The following is a 24,991-nucleotide window of genomic DNA, read 5'->3' on the forward strand; positions in this document are numbered from 1 at the left end:
TGAGCCCGAGTCACATATCGCTTGTTCAAGAAGGAGGATGATCACAAGATGGAGGCACATGAGTGTGTTGAGCATAACCTCAATTTGGTGATTGTGGAAGATTGCTCCACCTCATGGTCAAGTGATGTTGATGATGATAGATCAACTACAAGTTCACTTGACAAGGTTGATGATGATACCACAAGTGTTGCACAAGAAGATTCTACCTCCAGCACACTTGGTGGTGATCTTGATGATGATGGTTCATGCATGGGCCATGATTGTGATGCTACTATAAGCTCTTCTACATCACCACATTGCTTCATGTCACAAGGTGACACCAAGATATCAAACGATAATGTGGTTGATCATGTTGATTCATATGATGAGCTTGTGAGTAGACTTGCTAGCATGACCATATCTTTAGAAAATGAGAAAGCTAAAACAATCAAATTGGAAAATAAAAACTCATTTCTAAAGAACTCTTGTAAAGAACATAAGAAATTACTCGATGCTTTTAAATCTTCACATGATAAGCTAAAATTGAATCATGAAACACTACTTGCATCTCATGATAAATTATTAGAACAATATGTTTCTCTCATTAAAGTGTTTACAAAGAAACTTTAAAATAATAAGAGCTCATCACATGGATCAAATGATAAATTGCAAAATGTTGCTAACCCTTGTGATGTAGGCAAGAAGCATGTATCCACCTCTTGTAATGATTTATTAGATATGTCATGCTCTTCACATATAGATGTTTGTTCTACTTCTATGTCTTATGAGACTAACATTTTGAAGGAGAACATTGAGCTCAAAAGTGAAGTGAAGAAATTGAGCAACAAATTAGAGAGAAGCTATAACTCACAAGTCATCTTTGAACACATGTTAAAGACTCAAAGAAGCTATGGTGATAAATGTGATCTTGGCTTTAAAAAGAAGATGACAAAAGGGTGAAAGAAAGAGAAAGAAAGATGAAGAAGCTACAACAAAAAAAGGCCTCTCACACTTTGTGCTACCAGTGTTATAAAGCGGGACACCATGCAAAAGGTTGCCCTAATATTGAGAAGCTCAAGAAGATAAAAGAAGAAGAGAGGCTCAAATATGTGAAGTGCTTCAAGTGCCACACTTGAGGTCATTTTACCTCAATGTGCCCAACCAAGCAATTGGTGAAGCAACTAGAAGAGTCTCAACCAAAGCCATAAGTTGAGCAAGAAAAGACACCTCAAGTTCAAATCAAGATCATCCATGAAGATGGTGGTGACTTGATGATGAAGAAGAAGAAAACAAGAAGAGGTGGAAAGGCAAGGCATCCAATGCAAACTCAAGATGCTAAGATGATAAGCAAAAATAAAGATGAGAAGAAAGTCCATGCTCACATCAAGTGCTTCAAGTGTGGAAGTACGGGACACCTTACCTCTAAGTGTCCTATCAAGCTTGAGAAGAAAGCTCAAGCAATCTATGAGAGACAAGGCAATGAGAAGCACCACATAAGCAAGAAAGAGAAGGTTCAATCAAAGAGAAAGTGCTACTCATACCGAAAAATAGGACACATGGCACATTCATGTCTCTTAGGTAACACTCCTAAACCTATTTCAATTAATAATGATTATATGCTTAGAAAGGGTGGTAATGATACCTCTATGGTTGCTATTGCAAAATATCCCGCTATTTATACTAAGATTATATCTAAGTATGTTGCACCTAACTTGAGAGGACCCAAAATTATTTGAGTACCATAAAAAAGTAGATGCTTGTTTGTAGGTACCATCGGCATTAGAAACTTGATTCAGTTGAACTCACATTATTCATCATATGTTGAATCAAGTTATGAACCTTAGTGCACATCCAAACCCATTGCTAAGTAAAAATTGAGTGCAGTCCAAGTGCTATCAACATATAAGTGCTATAATTTAAGTTATTGGTGATTCATTGGATATATTTGATGACTTACAAATAATTAAATTGAAGCCTGCTAGTTGGATGATCATGAGCTAGCCAAGGTATATCTCTTGTTGATCATTTTATTTGGATGCATATGAGTTGATTGAATTGGATAAATATGCAATGTTGCTTGCTATGAGATGATTGAATGGATAATTGATTAGTAGTCAAGTTTGGATTGATTTGTATTGGATAAGCTCATAAGATGACATTTAATAAGTGGATTGAATGGATTTATGTTTTGTGAAAGTATTCAAATGAGTTAGTTTCAAGTTTCATTCATATTTGATGAAGTATAACTCAAGTGATTAAAATCTGTCCTATATTAAAAATCTAAGTGAACTATGATCTTAGCTATGTTTGAGTGATCAAAACTTATTAGATTGGTATGAAAATTTGTGTATATGCTCTAGACTTATGGTATGAGATGCTGTAAAAATTTCATGAAAATTGGCTAAGAAATTCTTCGGTTTTGGAGTGGTTCTTGTCAGCTATAGTGCAACAGTTTTCAGCATGTAGACATATAGCAGTGGTGGAAGAATTGAAATCTGGTAGCAATATAGAAGTCAAATGAATCTCAAATTTTTACAACTGCTAGATAACTTAGTAATTCACACCTCCACCAAATTTTGTGGTATTTGGATTTATACTTTAGGAAATATACTTATTTCTTTGAATGGTGCAGAATCTGCCAGAAAAGTGACAAATGTTGAATTAATCTAGAGTCACTTTGATTGAAAGGTTCTTAAGCTAGAAACATGTTTACAAATAATTGAGGTACCTAAGTTTGGTTTTGATATGATCTAGAAGCATGACAAGCAAAGAGTATAAGGCCATTTAATTGTGGAGTGTATTTTGCACACTTTTGGTATTCAAGATGAAGATCAAGATAAAACTTAAGTTGAAGATAAAGTCTAAGTTCTAGATATGATTGGAGATCATTTGTTAGAAAGAAAATGACTTAAATATGTAGAAAGAAAATGACTTAAATAAGTAGAAAGAAAATAATTTAAAGAATGAATCAAGGTTACTCATCAAGTTAAGTGCATCACTTGAATCAATCAATCAAGCTATTTAAAGTGAGTATCAAGAATGGTTCTTTGGAGAGATGTCACTTCTCTCTAGTGTAGGGGCTTGTCGTCTATGTGTAGATAAACCAAGTGTGATACTTGGAAGACTAACATGAAAGTGGTAATCCGAGGAATATTTAAAATGCTTAGTTGAAGAAATCAAAAGGATTAATCAAGAAAAGTAAGCAACACCCAAAAGAGAGCTATCCATAATATTTCAAGTGGTATTCTAAATAGTGCTCTCATGCAAGCATTGATCAAAAGATGAAGCAAGCCAACCACGACAAGAAAGTGTACTTGATCATAAGTAGTATTCATTTCATATGGGTCAAGAGTGCAATTTAAAATAGTGTCTATTGGTCTTCACCAAGCTTATAATTAGACTTCATATTGCTATTGGAGTAATGAATTAAAATTTATGTGACTATCCTCTACCTCAACATAGTAAAGGTATCATTGTAATGTGCATGATCATTCTATCCCTTACTAGTATGCAGTTAGTGCATATAGTTCATACTTCATAGGATCATGCATAACAAATGTAATGTTTAAATTCATAGCCTACCACTATTGCTTGAATAATTAGTTGATCTAGTGGTTAGTATATGATTTTGTTCATGAGCTAGTGAACTCAAGTACTTGACTCAATTTGGATTTGCTAACAAGTGACAAGTACAATATTAGCAAGATAACCCTTATAAAAGGTGTGAAGAAGCTTGTCATTGTTTCAAACCGGACTTGAAAGCTTATGCAAGTCAATTTAGTTCAAGTCAACATAAAAACTCATGATAAGTAACAGGAGTACAAGCACAAAGACAACAATGCAAATGTATATCTAGATTGTTTATTTCAAGTGGTATCTAGACTCAAGTATTCCATCAAAAATTCATAAGTGATGTCTAGATCAACTCACAAGTGATATCCTATAAGTGGTACTCATAAAGATAACAAAGGTTCAAGAAATGATTTTTATTGATAAATCCAACAAGTAATTCTATACTAGAAGATTCTTTCAAGTAGTATCACATCTATACATGATATCAATCATGCAAGACGATGGTTCCACAAGTGATCCTCAACTTTAAGTGATCATCAAATGAAGAATGCATCACTCATCTACAAAGAGCTCAAGTGTATCAAATGAATGACCCATGCTATCACATAAGGGAAGGTGTCCCACAAATTGATATCAAGATCAAAGATTCTATGTGTGGTATCTCAAGAAGCCCTACACAAGATACAAGTAGTATAAGTTACAAGTGGTATCTACAAGTAGTGTTATTCCAATAATCAAGTGATGTCCATAAAAAATACAAAATTCAATCCTCAACCATGTACCACAAATACGTACCTTTGCATCAATGAGAAGCACATATTTTATAAAAATTGATGATAAAGGGGAGAGATTATACACAGATATGAAAGCTTTGAGAAACAATATATCTAAAAAAGCCAAAACATCTAGTTATTTGATTGATTAACTACTATACGTTGCAGTATTTTTCATGTTTGGATATGGCTCCAAACAGTGTTAATCCCTCTGCATTTTAAATAGGTATAGTACAGTACTCTTGCTTACCATTTCTTCGTATTTTTTTTAAAAAAATTGTGCACCACAATTGTGTCAGCCGTGGCGACTGGCGAGATGTTTTCGTACGCATCGCGAAGTCATCTGCGAGACTGCAACGCAGATGCCCCGTGAGCCAATTGTATTCCTTCGCTTTGGCACACATCCACATGAACACAACTGCAGAAGTGACCATCAAGGGGCCCACAAGTCCACGAGCCCGAGTCACACATCGCTTGTGCGTCGCTATACCGCTAGTGGGTAGAAAATCCGCAGATTCCTGTCGCTACTTCGGCCACATGGCTGCTGCGACGGCATGCCCCCGCGCCGCATCCTCCAACTCGCAGCTGCTCTCGCGCTCGCCTCCCCGCGCCGCCGCCGCCGCGGTCGCGCTCGCGCCTTCGCCGAGGACCTCCATGCGGAGGCGGCTCCTCCTCGGCGTCGGCACCCCGGTGGTTGCAGCGCTGGCGGCCGCGGCGCCGCCGGCGGTGCTGCAGGACGGGGCGGTCACGGTGCTCATCACTGCCGGCGCCTACTCTCTTGTGCGCGTCTTCGACGAGCTCACCGAGCGGCGGCTCATCGAAAAGGTCGAGACTTTCACCTCCCCTGTTCTTACCTGAAAAAACAAAATTGGATCTGTCTAGGTAACATTCTTGTTTTAGCTCCTCCCAACAACTGAATTTTTTCTCTAGCGTAATTTATTGGATATAATACGGAGATAACATAACTTCTACTTCTACGGGTAGACCTCAGATAATATATGCCAATTTTTTTTTAAAAAAAAATACAAATTATTTCTATTGATTACATATACCAGAGAAATGTATACAAATTCTTCACAAATTTCAGAAAAATACAAATTCTTCACAAATACGGCCCTTGCCTTCCCGGTTTCCGCTTGCGGGAAGGAACCACCGTGCCTGGCCTTGGCTTGGACCTCAATCTGGACCCCGACCTGCAGGCCGTGTGCAAGCGCCTCCGCTCCGTGGACGACCGGGGCGCTATACCCGGCGCCGGGAGAGAAGCCGACGCCGACGGTCGGTGCGCCCGTGGCGACTTTGCTTTCCCTTGCGCCTCCGGGGCCGTGGCAATCTCAGCAAGCGCAGGAGGCGGCAGAGGATGTTGGAGCAGCAGCGTGACCACGCGTCGTTTGCGGAGTATCAGCGGCCGGTGTCAGGAGAGACGCTGACGCTGACTGTCGGTGCTCCCGTGGAGACTTGTCTTGCCCTTGCTCCTCCGGTGCAGTCGCAATATCAGCAGGCGGCAGCGGCAACGAGGATGTTGGAGCAGTCGCAATCTGAGCAAACGCAGGAGGCTCGCAGTGGCTTCGGGCGGGTTGATTTAGGAGCTTTGTATCAACCGAATTTTGTGTCCGTCGGATCTGATAGTCGTGCTGCCTCTGCCGCCCGATCTGCGTCGTCCCTCGTCCGCCCGAAGCCACTGCGAGCCTCCTGCGTTTGCTGAGATTGCGACTGCTCCAACATCCTCGTTGCCGCTGCCGCCTGCTGATATTGCGACTGCGCGGGAGGAGCAAGGTCAAGACAAGTCTCCACAGGAGCATCGACAGTCAGCGTCAGCGTCTCTCCTGCCACCGGCCGCTGATACTCCGCAAATGACGCGTGGTCACGCCGCTGCTCCAACATCCTCTGCCGCCTCCTGCGCTTGCTGAGATTGCCACGGCCCCAGAGGCGCAAGGGAAAACAAAGTCGACACGGGCGCACCGACCGTCGGCGTCAGCTTCTCTCCCGGCGCCGGGTATAGCGCCCCGGTCGTCCACGGAGCTGAGGCGCTTGCACACGGCCTGCATGTCGGGGTCCAGGTTGAGGTCCAAGCCAAGGCCAAGCACGGCGGTTCCTTCCCAAGCGGAAACCGGGAAGGCAAGGGCCGTAGGAATTTGTATTTTTCTGAAATTTGTGAAGAATTTGTATATATTTCTCTGGATCTGTAATCCATAGAAATAATTTGTATTTAAAAAAATTGGCATATATTTATCTGAGGTCTGCAATTCGTAGAAGTAGAAGTTGTGTTATCTCCAGATTACATCGCTCTGTCCAATAAATTACACTAAAGAAATCATTATAAATATAGTAATAATACGGTGTAAATATAGTTACAAGACACTGTAAGTGATGGGCAAAAATTCAGTTGTTGGGAGGAGCTAAAACAACTAAATGTTACCTAGACTAGATCCAAATTTTAGCTTTGCCTACCTGTCGTGGCTTCATTTTCAGTAAAAGGGTCCGTAGCTAAGGTCTAAGGAGGCCGAGGCTTTGATCAGTGAAAGAAACATAGATGTCATCACTTTGCTTATGTTCACTGTTGCTGGCTTCTGATTCATATCATGAATAAAGGCAGAGTTTGAGCAGGAAGGTTGTGCACGTGCTATCCGGCGTCCTGTTCATGTCATCTTGGCCACTGTTCAGGTATTCCCTGTCCCTGGCATGCATCGAGACTCATAACCTTTCACACTTCAAAGCCACCACATGAGGCATGAAAGCAAAGCATGCTCTACTTCTACCTGCAGCAATTCGACAGAAGCACGGTATTTTGCTGCAGTCGTTCCATTCTTGAACTCCATAAGGCTTCTGACATATGGACTCCGTCTCTACACTGATGAAGCTCTAGTAAAATCAGTGACACGTGAAGGAAAACCAGAGTAAATCCTATTAACTGAAAATTCATATGATTATTTAGCTTGCTGCTCTCACAATAACGACTTTGTTTCTTTACAGGGAATTACTGAAAGGTCCACTCTATTATGTCTTGGTGCTGCTGTTCAGTGTTTTAGTCTTCTGGCGTGAGTCCCCCATTGGGATTGTATCCTTATCGATGATGAGTGGTGGCGATGGTATTCCCACGCTTCTAGCATGATGTTATTTTGTAGAACACCATTGCATTTGATTGTTTATGTTATAAGTGATCTGCATTTGCTTGGGCCATAACTTGGCAGGGTTCGCTGACATTGTTGGGAGAAGGTATGGCTCAGCGAAGCTGCCATTCAATAAGAAGAAGAGCTGGGCTGGGAGCATCTCTATGTTCATTTCTGGTTTCCTGCTGTCCGCGATGTAGGTTATTGCCTCATATATGCATTGCTCATTCTTTTGATGTGTATTGAGAGTTTTTCTTTCCCTACTTATGTACCAATACTTTTCATTGCAGGATGATGTTCTACTTCTCAAGCCTGGGTTACATTCATGTTATCTGGGAGGAGGCACTTGGTAAGCTGGCGCTTGTTGCACTGGCAGCAACAGTAGTGGAGTGTATTCCTGTGACTGAAGTTGTAGATGACAATATATCTGTTCCTTTGGCCACCATGCTGGTAGCTTTTCTCTTGTTTAGCTCCAACGCACAATGATTAATTAATACTACTAGTACTAGTAGATTATTTGAACTTTCCTGCAATGCCTCCAAGTTCCCACTTCTTATTTCATCTATTAAGCACAAGTAAGACATGTGATGAGTTCTTCAGTGACGAGTTTTTTTCTTGAAATTCATCAGTGACGAGTTGTGCTTGCTTCCCATGTGATCTCTAGTACTTGGTGGCGATGGCCTAACGTCTCCTTGCCTTGGCTGTTTTAGTGGTAAAGTATGATTATTAGCCTGGTCCGAAGTGAAACTCTCACCCTCAGATGCTCAGTGATGTGCTTGGCTTTACCTGATGCTGATGGTGTACAGTGTACTCCATGCAATTCCTCTTGCCGCCCGTTGCCCTTTTGATCTGTGATTGGCTGGAGAGGAACGTGGAGCTTGTGTGTTGTGTGGCTGCATCTGAAATACCTTATATTATACAGCTGATTTGTCCTCTGGAGAAATTAAGGGGTTTTTTTTTAGGGGCTCTTGTGTTTGTACCCTTGTTTTGTATCGAAATTGTGATTTTGCCCCTATTTTTTTGACTTTGTGAATTTACCCCTACTGTGCCATTCACGAAGCACCAGTTTGTCCCTGTTCCGTCATCCACCCCTAACGGTGTTAAACTTTATACAAAAGGACATAAATGCCCATGCGATTTTGTCCCTGTTTGTTATGCCTAATTGTGATTTTACCCTGATTTGGAATTAGACTTTTTTATTGTATGCTGATAATTGATTAAATTTGGTCAAACATATTTGGCACAACTTGCAATTATTTGAACTCAGATTTAATATTGATAAATATTCAAAATTTTGGGATCAAAAGGTTCATAATGCTGGGATGGGAGATTACATAAGATGCTACAGAGATCGATTCATATGTAGACAGTGGACTGGACTCCGCCGTGTTTCCGTGTGTTCTAGTCTCAAATTAGTTCCTGTATAGCAGAAACCAGGTGTAAATGATCACGCTGCACACATACGCCTCTCCATGTACAAGCTAAGGCTAGGATCATCAGCGACTCTAGCTTTCAGAGGCTTTGGTCTCTGCTCGATGCCGCCGCGTCCAGCGTCAGCATAGCTCTGGACGCTGCCGCCTTCTCCCGGTGAAACCTCCTGAAGTCGGTACCGATTCGGCGACGCCGCGCAGGATGGTCTCTGGCACAATGCGCAGGGGCGGCGGCAGGACGCAGGTGATGGCGATCTCCAGGTGGCTAAACGCTCCCTCTGGACAGAAAGAATGATGGCAAAATTATACCAGATGTCCTTTCAGAAATGAATGGATAAGAAAACATGTGAAAGTTGATGAGAACGAACTACAGCCACATCGTTACTGGCAGAGAAAAGTTGCTTATATAATATACTAATATTAAAATATTTTTCTCGACAGAGCAGCAGCAATTCTAGTGAGTGTTCCAACCACAAAAGGCAATAAACTGAAGGATGGTTATCTCAATTAATCTGGCATAGCAAAAGTACAATTTTGAGTCTAACTCACCTGAATGAGGACTTTCTCACCGTAGATTTGCTTAACAGCAGCCATGAACTCTTCCATAAGCTCATCATACTCCTGCCATTAAGGAAAATGCACAGATAAGTTCTCAAGCATCACATATTTTGCGAATTCCTAACTCCCAGCAATCTCGACACAACTACATACCTCGCCAGTTGCACGTTTTTGCCGGAGTCCAATGTAGAACTCATCATTAAGCAGTTTCTCATTATTTGTGCCAACGTCAATTGTGATAGGCAAACACTGCAACGTAATTTAGAATTCACCAATTGCGATAACTTAGTTGTTTGTTGGTACCAAACATACAGGACCATTACAAGAGATGCAACCAAAAAGGGGACAGAAAAGATATGACCGCTTACAGCTGATGGACGAACTCCTCCAAGAGCAGTGTATAGAGCAAGCTTGCCTACAGGAATTCCCATTCCCTATAGAAGGATTCAGTATAATATAAGCAAAGGCCCTCAAGTAATACGCAACTAATGAGAATCATACCTGACAACCCAAATCTCCAAGTCCCAAGATTCGCTTACCATCAGTAACACAGATAACTTGAATGTCCCTATGTGGCCAGTTCCTTAGAACTTCTAGGACCCTCCCCCTGGAATGCACCTCGAGGTCAGTCCAGATCACATAGGTAGATAGGAAACAGCTATATATTTTTGTAAATTTCGAGCAAATACAGGCACACATACTTGTCCCTCAGGCTGACATACAGACCCTGTGGTTGTCAAAAGATGGACCCATACTTCTGGCAGGCCTCACCTACAGTTGGTGTGTAAACAACAGGAAGCAGCTCCTCCACATTATCAATTAAAAGCTTGTAGAAAAGCCTCTCGTTCCTCTCCTGAAAACAGGAGTTGTTAAGCACAATGATGCAACCAACCATTCGTTCTAAGTGAACATCTCATTTCAATTATGCTGGCAGTCGCAAGCTTTCATATAAGAGTAGAAAGGATAAACTGGGATACCTGAAGGTCCATCATGGCCATATAGCGCTGCAAAGGGACCTGATACTGCCGCAGGTTGTGCATGATCTTCTTAATCTACACATACATTAACGTGATCTTCAGTAAATAAAAAAAGAAAGAAAGGTCAGCACAAGAACAGATACTGTTGTAGCCAGTATTGTGCCCCATACTTGGAGTCACTGTCGAAGGGGTAGTGGATGAAACCAGACAAATTTGTATCGCTGTGGGCCAGCTTAGAATATACCTGCACGAAACAGGAACAATCCAAAGCAAAGTGGACAATTCCCGGCTTTGCTCAATAACTCTGGACCTAACTCAGCATGAGTTCATCTGTGACTCCAACCCGATTCAGAATTCTACGACAACGCCAAAAAATCATTTCGAATTCAGAATTCTACAACACCGCCAAAGAAACATTCTGAAACTGAAACTTGCTAGAAACTCCCATGTGACATATGGTGATTTAACAAATCTAGACTATATCAGACTGGACCAAGCTGGAGCACGTTTTGATAAATTATTATTTTGAAACTAAAACAAAAGGCAAAATAAAGGGGAAGTTTCGGAAGAATGTAGCTAGTCAAGCACGCGAGCACTAATAGAACCAAGCAATTAGATTTGACTAGACGTATAATCAAGCAATAGTAGAATTAGAACCAATATGGTAGAGCTAGACAGCCAAAAGCTTCACGCATCTACTACACTCCTAAACACGTCAGCATCACGCGGACGAAACCGTGTACCAAGCCCGGATCAACACGAGAGTCTGAACCAAACCAGCAAAAGTAAATTGATATGAGATGGGCCATATAGCGCTGCAAAGGGACAATGGGATATCTGGTTACGAGCCCTCGCGGCGGCCGGCGAGCGCGCGGCGCGAGCGAGCCCTCGCGGTAGCCGCCGAGCGCGGCGGTGGCCGGCGAGCGCACGGCACGGGCGAGCCCTCGCGGCCTCCGGCGAGCGCACGGTGCGGGCGAGCCCTCACGGCTGCGCCCCGGCCCGCTCCGCGTCCACATCGCCAGGCGCCCCGGCAGCCGCGGCCAAGCACCGCCGCCGCCCGCCCTGATGCCGCGACGCCCGCCCCCGCGTCCCGGGCCGCTCCGCGCCCACGTCGCCCAGATGCGGGGTTGCCGGAGCGCCATGACCGGCGGGCGAGGGCCGCCGTCGCGCGGGCGCAGGGGCGCGCGGCCGCGACGGTGCTCGGCCGCCGGTCTTCTGTCCGCACCAGATAGCAACGAAAAGAACGAGCGGATAAGAATAGAGAGGAAGGGGCATTTCAGTCATTTCACATATGATTTTATGTGTTTTATTTTTTTTTAAATCGTTTAATCAGCCTCTAAATAACGGACATCCAAACCAGGGGTAAACGGCTCCTTCGTTTCAAAATAACAGGGGTAAAATCACAAAGTTGAAAAAACAGGAGTAAAATCACAATTAAATCTCTGGACAGGGGCAAAAACACCGTTTTCCCTTTTTTTTATGACAGGAGAAATTAAGGTTGTGTTCGGCTTGTCAGTTTTCCTATAGAGCAACTAAGGTTTCGTCAGCAAATGCATTGTTGTTGTAATGTTATACGAGGCTATCTATATTATGAGCTAGGTGTTGAAAGTCTTAGAACTAGTAACTATTTGATGCTGTTGAGGGTGCCCTAATTAAGGCTATGAGTGGGTTTGCTGTGATTAGCCTAATGATTACCCTAAACAGGACAGGTGCTACTCCAGTCGATCTTGGCATCCTAGTGATCTTAAATGAGAGAGATACTAGAAGATCACAAGCCTGAGTGCATATCTAGCCTCGTATACGATTTTACATTTTAGCAATGTGCAGTCACTTAAGAATGGGGGTTGCATCATCTTAAGAAATCCGTTATTTTCTCGGTAACAAGCTACAAATTAATATTGTTTAGGAGAGCAATGGATGGCATTCACAAAATAACCCCCTTTCATTTGGACAACACGGCATATATTTGTTCAGCAGCGGACTATATTCTTTATCAATTCTTATCGATGTAAACAAACAAACTCCATTCCAGTTTTTCAATCCAAGTGGGCTATTTCCTGTATGACGAATCATCAATGCCGAACATGGAAATCCACTCGAATGACACAGAGAACAACGTGGAAAACCACTTCTGAAGGATTTCAAAAAATGGGTTAAAAACATAAGCCATTTTTTTACATGCTCATATTTGCAACTACCAATAAAAACAACAAAAAAGGAATTAACTTGGAGTAATTGCTCATTATAAGCCATCCCATGGGGTACCATGGCAGCTATGGTAAGTTCATGTACAATGACACCGGAGCGGGGTTGACACGCCCTCAGGCTTCCGCTTTTCCCTGATGATTGCCTCCTGAATCATTGGCAGTTTATGATGAATCTTCTTCCATATGTGATTCACAGCACCATCGATGGAGCTAGAGCCTCTGCTCATGGAGTAACTGGTGTCATATTCAAAGATAGGTTGAACACGAGCCAGGTTTCTTCGGAACTCATCCTTCTGCTGCTTGGAAATATTCCTCAAGTAGCTCGTTAGCCATTTCGGTCTCATAGCATTACTGACTGACACAAAAATCAAGAATTCTGTGTAGTCTATTATCCCTTCAAAAGGGAGCTCAACCTCATCGCTAACAATGACTGGTATGCAAAGACTGGCAATAGCATCAAAGAGGCGACATGAAGTTGGGGTGTCACCAGATGGGTGCAAGCAAAATTCTGATGTACGCATCCCTTTTATTGATTGTTCACGTCCGGTGGCATTAGGGAAACCTTCTTCCATGATAACATCAAGCTCATTATCTAGCAAATCCCATAATTTCTCTCGCACTAAACCACCCTGAAAGAAGAAAATTGTATATTAAAAAACATGAAGCCAATGCTAAAGTTAGAAATATCATCTAGATATCATAACCACAATGTTTAATGTATCTTAGTCTGACTGCTTAACTTGTCTATTTTGTCATTACTGATCAATAATTATGTAAACTGCAGAAAACAATCATATGCAACAACCAATAATTATGTACACTGGGTAGAATGCTAGAGAAAGCAGCGACATAGAGTTCATTTCTGAAGATCATTATCTGGCACAGCAAACTATAAGGTCATTAGGATCGAGTATTGTTGGAAGCATGTTGCCCAAAATGATAGCTAACAAAAGCCTCGAAGAAATTTTATAAGTAAAATGCATCTAGCATCGTATGTTGGTTCCTCTCACTTTCAGTAGCTCAACTACAGATATTTGAAAGCTGGTAAACATAAAAACAATGCAAGTATATATTTTCCACAACAAGAAAACACCTAGATGTGCTGGTGGTAACATTTTTCATGATCTGTGAAATGCATGGGAATAGTTTTGTCAAACTTATTAGAATCCAGATTACTGATAAAGGATAACAAACAGGCTGAGTGCTGAATAGAGTGATAAAAGGCACAAACCCGATGCCTATGCTTCGCACCCTTGAAGTAGAGAAGGGTGGGACGATCTTTATTCTCTGATAAGAGGAGCGTTGGAAGCAAATGCGTGTAAGGCACAATAACATCCTTAAGCAATGACACTTGAGTGTGCTGTATCATACGAGACGAGTTTCTGCTTGCAGACTTTGAATCAAGTTTATACCATCCTCCAAAATCAACCACCAAAAGAATTGCAGGAGCAATCTCAGCTCGGACGTGCCACATAGCCACAGGGTCTGTCAAAGAAAGCTTCAGTATTTAACATAACCTGAGCACGTAAAAGAACAATAAGCTGCTACGCAGATAAATCTTCAACGTGACATAAACACAACACATCATATTAAAATATATTTGCATTTTTGCAGGAAAAGCCTCAGTCAGCCATGGAAACAGAGTTGCATTAACATAACTGTTAAGTTTTGCATGTATATACAGCTGCAGGCAAGGCAAGTTATAAACACAATATAGAACTGACGCTGAGAAAGCATACAGGATTATTTGGAACCTTCACCAGCTTGCAATCGAAGGTTCAAAATTGCTGATAATATCTGGATTACCTGTCAGAACGAAGATGTGGTCGCGGCCGCCGGACCTGCGCCACGCAGGGTGGGAGGTGACGCGGTCGACGACCTCCCGCTGCCGCCGGTAGTCTTCGTTGCCGTCCTTCTTGCGGAAGGCGCCTTTGGTTCCCCACCCGAGCTCCATCTCCGCGGACAGCGTGGCGAAGAAGGGGACGAAGACGACATCGGCTTCCCTCCAGTCCGCGACGACCCTCACGGCGGCCGTCGCCGTCGTCGCCGCGCGGAGGGAGGCGAGGAGCCAGTACTCGGCGCTGTACTGCTTGATGAGGGGGTTCTCGGGGTACGGCGGGTGATCGTGAGGGGGCGGGTGGTCGGGGTCGGACGAGGCCTGGATGCGGGAGTCCGCGGCGCGGAGGGACCAGTAGCGGTCGAGCAGGCCGTAGTTGAGCGCGCGGGGGAGGTCCGCCACGTAGGCCCTGAGACGGCGGTCGGGTTCGAAGGCTTGCCGAGAGCTGAGGACCGGCGGGGAAGTAGGCCGGAAGAGGAAGAAGGAGAGGGAGAGGAGGAGCAGGAGGACGGGGACGGCCAGGAAGGGGAGCCGCTTCATGGCCGCCGCCGGTCAGATCTCGGAGACCGGAGGTAGACGCACAGCCGCATCGTCCGCTCCATTCCTTCGCGGCGCTTCGAACCTCCGCCAAAGTGGGCCCAATTTTCTTTATCCTGCTATTCTTCTCAGCCCATGTTATCCCTCTTTGGGTGTCACATGGCTAACAGCCCAATTCTCTGGCCCATCCTCAATTGCCATGGCCCATGGACTCAGAAGTCGCGCGTCGCGCCGCGCCAGTGGCCCAGTGCCCAGTGGGGTGCTGCCGTGGCAGCGCCATCCTGCTCGGACCGCTCAAGGCGGCACCGGCGCAGCGCCACCACCTGGCCGTAGGCACCTCAAGCCACGTACTGGTGTGCGCCGTCGTCGTCTTCCCCTGCACCGCCCCTGGGATTGCAGTATCAAGCAGCAGCGCCGTACAACTGCGCGATAGGTTCGTAGCATGCACAGAGGAGCGCGGTGACTGGGGAGCACGAAGGAGGCGCGACAATGGAAGCTATAGCCATCGCATCTCTTCTCCTCCTCCTCCTCCGAGTCGTCGCCTCCGCGGCAGTCCTCCTGTTACTCTAAGCCCAGAAGCCGTCCAGAGCCGACAAAGTCAGCGGCGTCCACCACCCGCTGCCACCGTCCCCGCCGGCCGTCCCGATCGTGGGCCCGCTCCTCTGGCTCGTGCGTGCACGCAACCGCCTCGAGCCGGCCATCCGGGAGCTGCACCGCCGGCACGGCCCCGTCCTCGCGCTGCGCTTCCTCTCCCCGCGCCCCGCCGTCTTCGTGTCCGGCCGGGGCGTCACCCACCGCGCGCTCGTCCAGCGCGGGCCCGCGCTCGCCAGCCGGCCGCCGGCCATCGCGCCCTTCCGCGTGCTCAACAGCGGCCAGAGCACCGTCAGCTCCGCGCCGTACGGCCCGCTCTGGCGCTCGCTGCGGCGGAACCTCACCTCCGGCGTCCTCAGCCCGTCGCGGGTCCCGCTGTTCGCGCCGGCTCGACGGCGGGCTCTGGCGGCCCTGGTTTCTGACCTCGGGCGCCGGAGCAAGGACGGCGGGGGCGTGGTGCTTGTCGTGGAGTGCCTCCAGTCCGCCGTGTTCTCGCTGCTCACCCACATGTGCTTCGGCCGGAGGCTGCACGCCCGCCGCGTCGGGGAGATCGAGGCCGTGCAGAGGGAGCTCTTCGCGTCGTACATCGGCTTCCAGGTGTTCGCCTTCTGCCCCGCCGTCACCAAGCTGGTGTTCTGCCGTCGGTGGAAGAAGGTGCCCACCATCCGGCGGAGGCAGGAGGAGCTGTTTCTGCCACTGATCAGAGCAAGAAGAGATCATCGCGGACTCGCGGCAGCAGCATGGCTAGTAGTTACAACGGCGACGAACACGAGAGCCTGTCGTACTGCTACGTCGACACGCTGCTCGCCCACCGGCTGCCCAAGGAGGAAGGCGAGTGCGCGCTCACCGACGCCGAGATGGTGAGCCTCTGCACGGAGTTCCTCACCGCGAACGTCGACACGACGGTGACCGCGCTCCAGTGGATCATGGCGAACCTGGTCAGGCAGCCGGAGATGCAGTCGAAGCTCCTGGACGAAATCAACACGGTGGTCGCGGCCAGCAACGAGAGCGGCATCGCCGTGGAGGACCTGAAGCGCATGCCGTACCTGAAGGCGGTGGTCCTGGAAGGGCTTCGCCGCCACCCGCCGGCGCACTTCCTCCTGTCGCACGCGGCGGTGGAGGAGACGTCGCTGGACGGGCACCGCCTGCCGGCCGCCACGTCGGTGAACTTCTCGGTGGCCGACGTCTCGATGGACGAGACCGTCTGGGACCGCCCGGAGGAGTTCAGGCCGGAGAGGTTCGTGAACGGCGGGGAAGGCGTCCGCGTGGACCTTACGGGGAGCCGTGAGATCAAGATGATGCCGTTCGGCGTCGGCAAGAGGATCTGCTCGGGCCTGGGCCTCGCGCTGCTGCACCTCGAGTACTTCGTGGCAAACCCCGTGACCATGGAGCGCCCGTTGCGCGCGCGGGTAACCCCGAGGGCGAGACGCGCTGCCGTTTCGATTTGATTGCATTTGCACACAGTGGTTTGGTGACGTATACAGTTTAAGCCTGGTACAACTCACCTCAGCAAAAGCAGGTCTACCGATGAAGTTGAAGAAAGGGTTTTCATGAACTAGCTTCTCGTGTTACACTAACCCTAAGATAGTGCATTCATAATACCGCTACTTTTTTCCTTTTTACTTCTCTCATATTTCCCCTTTCCTTCCCTCGGCCCCGGTCGCCAACGACCGCTTCGACCTCCGCCCGCCCCCACGAGTCCGCCCTACCCCGCACCACGGCAACCCTGGCCTTGACAACCCGCGCCCGGCTCCGCCGACTCGATCCCACCCCCATCCCGGTGACCAGCCCTCGGCCTCGGCATCGCAGCGTAGGCCTAGGGGGCAAATCCTCCCGTTGCCACGCTGGGTCCACCTGAGCTAGAGGAAGCTGGTAATCTCAATTCCATGGACATTCCTGGGCATGTGAGAGCGCATTTCGTGGGGCTTCACGCGAGAAGCAGTTCCCAAAACACTGGTTTGGTATTGGGAGAGCTCGAAAACATCTTTACAAGCTGCTCCAAAGTCCATACCAAACAACCTCTTAAAATGTGACGTGTCTGTAGCGTCATGTAGTATGTTTCCACCTACAGCCTGTTCGGTTGGCTGGTTCGTATCGTCGCTGGTTCATGAAGAAGTACCGCTGGCTGATTTGTATGAGAGAAAAATACTGTTCCGGCTAAAAATTTACGATCGTTTACGACAAGCCACAACCAAACAATCTGCTAGTTAGTTCTACCTAGGGCCTGTTCGGTTTTTTAAGATTGCATCAAAATTAGTATAAATTATTGAATCATTCCACAAAGGAGTTATTCCTGGGCCCTATTTCAAATCAACCGAACAAGCCCCGAGGACGCCAACGGATTGGGAACATGTCCCGACCAATTTGGGTTGTATATTGCTTGAGCGGAGTCAAGCCTGCATAGCATTTAACAGTACTTGAAGCCACTGCAAGGATGGTGTGGTCATGGGAAGCAAACACACCCGTACCAAAATGTCTTGTTAACCTGGTCACAGAGAGGACAACCAACCAGACATGGCAATCCTCGCTCAGCAAGACGCTCAACTATCCACTACTCCGCATGTATTGTTGACAACGATCCATGTAATAGTACTTGAATTCAGTGGAGGACCCAGGGCCCGGCGACCCTAGGTGGCTTGGGCTCCAACATTGCCCCACACTTGAGATACTTATTGTGTCCTATTGTGTTGCATGCTTAAAAATATGTGATCTTATCAGCGTCTTGAGCTTCGCTCGGGCTCTATTCGAGCGCTGGGCCTGCTTCTGCTTGCAGCGTAAAGGCCTAAAGGGTCCAACTCCTCCAAATGCGTCTTCACGATGCAAAGTTGACTGTACCTGTAGTGGTGAGAATATGTGCTATCTTAGTTGGCTCGGTTTCTTGGAGAGAAACCAGTCTACTCAGACTTAAGACTACAGTAATCTTCTCCAACTAAAAAGAACAAAGTGTGGATATTTTTTTGTGCGACATTTGTTTTGGTTCGTCCGTCTGCCCACGCCTGCGATCACATGACATCTTCCGCATGCACCGCCCTCTTGCGACAAACACGGAAAGTCTTGACCCTAATTTGCATGCGCTACAAATACGGAAAGTCTTGACCCTGATTTGCATGCGCTACAAACACAGAAAGTCTTGATCCTAATTGCCCCAAACAAGAAAAGCGATTACCCACGTCTCACGCTCAATCATACCGCCCTCGTGCCATAAATATGAAATTCTTGATCCTGATTTGCGTGCACTACAAACACGGAAGACCATCGTCGCTCGTCGCTGCACGATCGAACGCGTCTTCTTGGTAGGACTCAAACACGTCACTGGTCGCAGCACGGAGACGATCGTCGCGCGCCCCATTCCTCAAGCCCCTGCACGATCGAGCCGCCCTACTTCTTCCTCGTCGTGTAGTGGAGAAGCAACAGCAATGGATCATCCACCGACTGCCTACCGGTGGATGCACCTGTGGCTACATCATCGATCGCCGCAAGATCACCTCCCCGTGCGATCTCCCCTCCACGACCTACTCCATCGTCTGGTCTGTGCGCCCGCGCCGTCATCCTCCCCGTGTGCCACACTGCCGCCTCCACGACATCGCGCCGTCGTCCTCGCCGTTCGCCCGCATCGTGCACCTAGAAACACCGCCGCCTCCATGATGTCCGCGCCGTAGTCCTCGCCATTCGCCCGAGCCGTCGTCCTCGGCTACCGCGCCGCTACCTCGACGCCACCTGAGTCGTACACCCGAGCCGTCGCCTTCGCATATGTAGACCGATTGACGTCGCATGTCCTCCATCGCTCGCCGTTCATGATGTTACACAACCATAGTTCATGATGCTGCAGACGTTCTTGTTATATAGTTAATCATCTATTTTTTGATATTGTGTGCCTACATATTTGGATGCTATTGTTTTTAGCATAGTTAGCCCTTTGTATGTACCGATCTCGTTTCAAGTAGCTCGAGCCTTATTTATTTACTGATAGTCTCAATTCACGAGATTGGTGTACCAATATTAAATACTTTACTGGTAAAATATATTAGATACTTTTCTCTTATCAATTTTTTTATGGCCACTGAATTTTTGGCTTGCTAATTTTTTTATTACACTGGATGGTATTTAGATGTTTGGCATTAGGCCTTTGCACCTCTAGACCTCGCTCGTTGAATTGGTGTTCCCGTAACAGCAACACCAAGCCAGGTCACAAAGTCATCTCTGCACTACAAAATGTCTGTGGATTGATCTTTGTTTATTTTTGAACAATCTAATGTAGGCAGGCAAGAAAAAGAATGATGATTTCTCACTGAAGTTAAACATTGAAAAAGAGGAATTTCTCATTGAACTTGCCCTGAATTGTTGCAATTTATTGCCAAGGCTTACATTTGTAAACTCTAGAGGATGAGTCAATGGTTGGCATTGATACACTGATGCTTGATGCAGAGCACAATCAACTGCCATGTTATTGAGCTTAATATAATGATATTGTAACTAAAGTAACTTTTTGTTTACACCAAAATTTGAAAGAAGGGTCACAGGGACTCGAAAGCTCTTAAGATCATGTCATCAAGGAATTAATTGTACGATCGGAACCAGCTGATTCGAACGCGAAACTAGAATTGACTTTCTTCAGATAGCGCCAGCGGATAATGACAAAGGTTATGATCAGCGCCAGGACGAGACATGTTGGACTCTACAAAAAGGGGAAGATTAGAGTCCAAGTTATCTTAAATTAGGAATGTTTTCTCTAGGTTTAAAAATTATAATGAGTCGTGCTTAGACAGTAGTCATGCACAGGGCCTGGGTATAAACATCAAACCCCGACTATTGTAAAAAGACAATAATCAATCTAATATATAAGTCATTTACTTTTTCGGGTCCGGCCACCCCTTAGGAGTAGGAGTAGAGTAGATCTCGATGAGTTCTTCAGCAAGTACGGCTGCATCGATTCGGTCGACCTCCACTTGTTGTTGTAAGTACCGTCATGGCTTATACCTCTATTCGTACAGCTGCATCGATCCGATTGACCTCCACTGTAACTCTGGTATAAGTTAGTTATCGATTCATACCTAGTTCAAGTATGGCTGCATTGATCCGATCGACCCCCACTGCTTGAACTAGATCAAGGTCAAGTTATCGGCTCTACATTAGAATGGCAATCTTTGGTAGATTCATTAAGTTACCGATATTGCTTATTGCTTTCATTATTCATCTAAATTACAACAATATCACTCTGCCCGATTGGGATTGATCTAGATCGGCCTTATATCCTGTTTATCCCATCGTTTGTTAATCTAAAACTGATCTAATCTGTACATTAAACTATGAGTTATGTTTTATCGGCTGTTTTACATCAATCTTGATCATGCATAGCGTGTGGTTAAAGCATGTTGTGTCTTGAGTAGATTTATTGGCTAGCGAAAACCGTTCCATGGCCCGTTATCACGACCTCTGTGATTCTACCTCATACCCCACTGTTAGCATCGTGAAGTGGGGATTGTTATTCGGTAGATTTATTTCTAATAAGACATGACTTTAACTGTGCGCTATGCCTGAATCGGTAGCTTTAGCCGATATCGAGTGCTTTCATGAGTAGTTCGCATCATGAGACCATTGAAGTAAAGATATGTTGAAAGATGTGTTAGCCCCATGATCTTATTATTGTATTATGGTTTGCATGATTCTATCTCATGCCCCACTGATATTAGTAATGAGTTAGGATCGTTGAGTCTATTGTTATTTCTATGGCCTGCATGATTCTGCCTCATGCCCCACTAGTCATAGCGATAGATGAGATCTAACATGTTTAATAGATTATCTTTATTAAACAGTTAAATGGTGTTGAATTGTTTCTTTATATAAAAGGGGTTCGGTTGCTTGTAATCATTGGCTCAGCATAAACCAATCATTGTTGACATCTTATTGACATTGATTACTATCTACTCAAATAACGACATTTATCTTGAATGATAATCGATTCTTCTTATACAACACAATGAGCTTTAACTGATTTATTCCCATGAATATGCTAGAATCGACTGTTTAGTCGATCTCCTTTCATATCGGCTCTCAGAGCCACACATTCAGGACTGTCTGGCAACACCAGCAAATTCCGCCCTTAATTACAGATAAGCTTTTTCTCCTTGTCAATTATAGGGTTAAATTGACTAGCACGTCTCGAGAGAAGTGCATAGGATCGACCATCCTTACGCTAAAGCTAGGCGGATCTATAGCTTCATCGAGCAGACCCTTCCAGCTTGCTACGTGTGTCCTCGACACGGGATGGAAATTCTATGTCGATACACGTTTTTGGCACACTCGGTGGGACCCCACAATCGTCATGGCGGTTCACAACAACAATGACATTCTTATGTTGCATTATGAAGATCTACCTGATGGGGATAGAGGTATCATCAGCAAAGCTACAGAAGAGTTTCAAAACAAATATTTATTGTCCTACACCAAAACACGTGACAACACAATTGTTTAGAAATTTCCACTACCAAGAGTTCTACTACACGGGCAAACAGATACAACTGAAGATGAAGACAGACGTTTCTTTAAGGAAGTTGTAGACAAATCTATTCGTGATGCCATATCAAGCCATAACGAAGCTTTCATGGACATATTCCACAACGCCATGAGAGAGGCAATTTATAGATTTCCAGTTGGTCAAGGTGGACCGGCTTATTACAACATTCTAGATTTGTCGATCCAAGGAACTAATCAAGTCGGTACCAGCCATCAAGAAGCAGCACCAGCTGGTAATGGTGATGTCCAAACAGTTCAGGGTTCATCTGAACATGCTCAAGAAACTACTATAAATCAGATACAGTACAATACTAGATCGTCAGTTGAAAGCTCTAGTTTGGTTTTGGTAAATTGATGAAACCCTAAGTGCTAACCTAGTTTATTAAGTGATCATGACATAGGTAGCACACTTCAAGTAGAAGAAGCTAATGAAGATCATAGCATGACAATGGTGATGGCATGGCGATGATCAAGGGCTTAAACTTGAAATGAAGAAAGAGAAAAACAAAAAGCTCAAGGCAAAGGTATAAACCATAGGAGCTATTTTGTTTTGGTGATCAAGACACTTAGAGAGTGTGATCACATTTAGGTTTGATAGCCGTACTATTAAGAGGGGTGAAACTCGTATCGGAATGCGGTTATCAAAGTGCCACTAGATGCTCTAACTCATTGCATATGCATTTAGGATCTAGTAGAGTGCTAACACCCTTGAAAATATTTGTGAAAATATGCTAACACATGTGCACAAGGTGTTTGCAGGGTTGAGATGGATTCGGCGCTTTTGGAAAAATGAAATGTCTATTTTCTATTGCGCCGGATGCAAAATTCTTGGTGGTTGGCACACTTGAGCAAGGGTGAAGAAGTTAGAGTTGAAATGGAGTTGGTCAAAATGATGCTGGCGTCGGTCTACTGACCAGACGCTGGGTCACTCAGCGACCGGACGCTGAAGGGCTGCGTCCGATCGAGCTGTCAGACGGCACAGTAGGCTAGGGTTGAGCACCGGACGCTGGCTGCGTCCGGTCAAGGTGGACCGGACGCGTCCGGTCGAAAAAACATACCTCGGGGAGCTTACTGGAAACGACCGGACGCTGGGGCTGTAACAGAACCGCCCAATTTATATAAGATCAAGTACGGCTGTCCCCGCTAACACGTTGACACGCGCATACTTTCACTCACATAAACCCGGTAGTCCGCCGAGTGTCCTGAAAGACCTCGGTAAATCAACATCACAACCAAGATCGCGTGATTAAGCAAATACACATCACATACACAGGGTTGCAACGGAAATAATATTACAAGTTTGGGTTTCAAACTAATTAGTGAAAACAACATAGCTTTCAAAAGATTACATTAATATATGTTCCAAATACATTGCTAGCATAAGTGACATCATCCGACAAAAGCATATAGATGAGAAGTAAGTATAGAATCACCGTGCCACCGGCGGTTAGCCACCATTTCAATAGGCCGAGAACTTCACCTGCAACAAGGTGGGATAAACCCTGAGTACTCGAATGTACTCAGCCAGACTTACCCGTCTTAAACCAAAATAAAGCGACACCAAGGATTATGCAAGGCTTTCTTTAGTGGGCTAGCTGACTCGTTTGCAAAAAGCATATGTTATCATGAATAAACCATTTTAAATACTTTGCATCATCTTTATTATAACCTATCCATCTAGGTAAGCACCTGTACTATAGCAATCACTTGATTAACCAATAACATCCAGTTACCAATTTAGATTTAGCATATCCCGTACCATCCAGATAACCATCATTGTTCCATAATAATTACTACGATGCAGTAACTCGAGTCAAGTGCTCACTATCCAGGAGCGATGGCAATTTGAATCGATTCCTAACCAGCTGGTGATTTATTCCTTACACAAACCTCACTCACCCGCTAAAGTGAGATATTGATCACCGAGTCAACTTTCTAGGAATCTCGAGTTTGCCAGGAACCACATGTACCCGGGGGCCGTCCGACTGCACTTTGGTCTTATCATCTCGTCCCCGTGTCCTACCACACCTGCTCCGGCACAGTGCGCTGCGGGCAATCTACTCGGCCCGAAAAATCTCCCAGCTTCGCGGTCGAAAGGTACTTTATCCGGCCAGCTAAATGTAAGACATGCGTTCAACATGACTCGAGGCCCAACAACGGTCGGTCCTTAATCGACACAGACGGGGATAGATCCACACCCAAGACCTCCATGTCTTGTTGCTTCTCTATCGACATCCCGCCCGGTCTCCATTTACATTACCCCATGGTTACTTCCAGGATATCATTCTTTCCATAGCTAAATTCTTCCAGTAACCACCTATAATGTAGGTGACCGGATATCACCGATCGCTACCGGTCTAAGCAAGGCTAAGCAGTTATGCGGTCCTGACCTAATAGGGTAAAAAGGTAATAAGGTAGGCAAGGATAGTAATAAATGCATCAACGGTTTCAATCAACTCCTACAACTTAATGCAACAATATATAACTCATATATAGGAAGAATTGCTTTTATAAATTAGGAGACTTATAATGCTCCGGGGCTTGCCTGGGATCCGACACGAATCAGTCAAGTTAGCTTGCTCTGTCTTGACGACGTCTCCACTCTAGGCATGCACTCCAGGGTCCTTCCATCCTCGGGAGGGATCCACCAACACCATCTTCGGGTTTGGCTCCAACATCTCGTCCTTCACGTGGTGCATCTAGCGTACCTAGATGAGATGCAAGATGCAAGTGCATGAATATGAAGAATAGTACCATGAGACGCATCACAAATAGCAAGCAAGACAAGCATCGTTTACACTAAACACACTTAAGTACTTTGCGATGCTTAACTTAACATCACATAATCTATCATGCTAAGATAACAAAGAATATTATACATGGCACATAAGTCTCACAAGATCTCAGGT

At 45.5% G+C, this 24,991-nt stretch overlaps 2 protein-coding genes and 2 pseudogenes across 2 annotated transcripts; 2 read left to right on the plus strand and 2 right to left on the minus strand.

The window, feature by feature from the left end:
* Positions 1 to 4,833: 4,833 nt before the first annotated feature.
* LOC136497192 (probable phytol kinase, chloroplastic) lies at positions 4,834 to 7,965 on the plus strand. The gene is made up of 6 exons (XM_066492975.1): positions 4,834 to 5,150; positions 6,919 to 6,986; positions 7,088 to 7,219; positions 7,296 to 7,411; positions 7,514 to 7,628; positions 7,723 to 7,965. Exons 1-6 carry the CDS (start codon positions 4,863 to 4,865, stop codon positions 7,916 to 7,918), a joined length of 915 nt encoding a protein of 304 aa, XP_066349072.1. The 5' UTR covers positions 4,834 to 4,862; the 3' UTR covers positions 7,919 to 7,965.
* Positions 7,966 to 8,839: 874 nt separating this feature from the next.
* Positions 8,840 to 11,495, minus strand: LOC136496236 (NADP-dependent malic enzyme, chloroplastic-like; annotated as a pseudogene).
* An 886-nt stretch (positions 11,496 to 12,381) lies between these two features.
* On the minus strand, positions 12,382 to 15,162 carry LOC136497107 (probable arabinosyltransferase ARAD1). Its single transcript, XM_066492890.1, has 3 exons — positions 14,411 to 15,162; positions 13,836 to 14,089; positions 12,382 to 13,233 (listed from the first exon to the last, which is right to left on the minus strand). The coding sequence occupies exons 1-3, from the start codon at positions 14,979 to 14,981 to the stop codon at positions 12,682 to 12,684; spliced, it is 1,377 nt and encodes a 458-aa protein (XP_066348987.1). The 5' UTR covers positions 14,982 to 15,162; the 3' UTR covers positions 12,382 to 12,681.
* Positions 15,163 to 15,274: 112 nt separating this feature from the next.
* LOC136495190 (cytochrome P450 89A2-like) lies at positions 15,275 to 17,017 on the plus strand (annotated as a pseudogene).
* Positions 17,018 to 24,991: the final 7,974 nt, after the last annotated feature.

This window comes from Miscanthus floridulus, chromosome 12 (assembly GCF_019320115.1).
Source record: "Miscanthus floridulus cultivar M001 chromosome 12, ASM1932011v1, whole genome shotgun sequence".
Lineage (NCBI taxonomy): Eukaryota > Viridiplantae > Streptophyta > Magnoliopsida > Poales > Poaceae > Miscanthus > Miscanthus floridulus.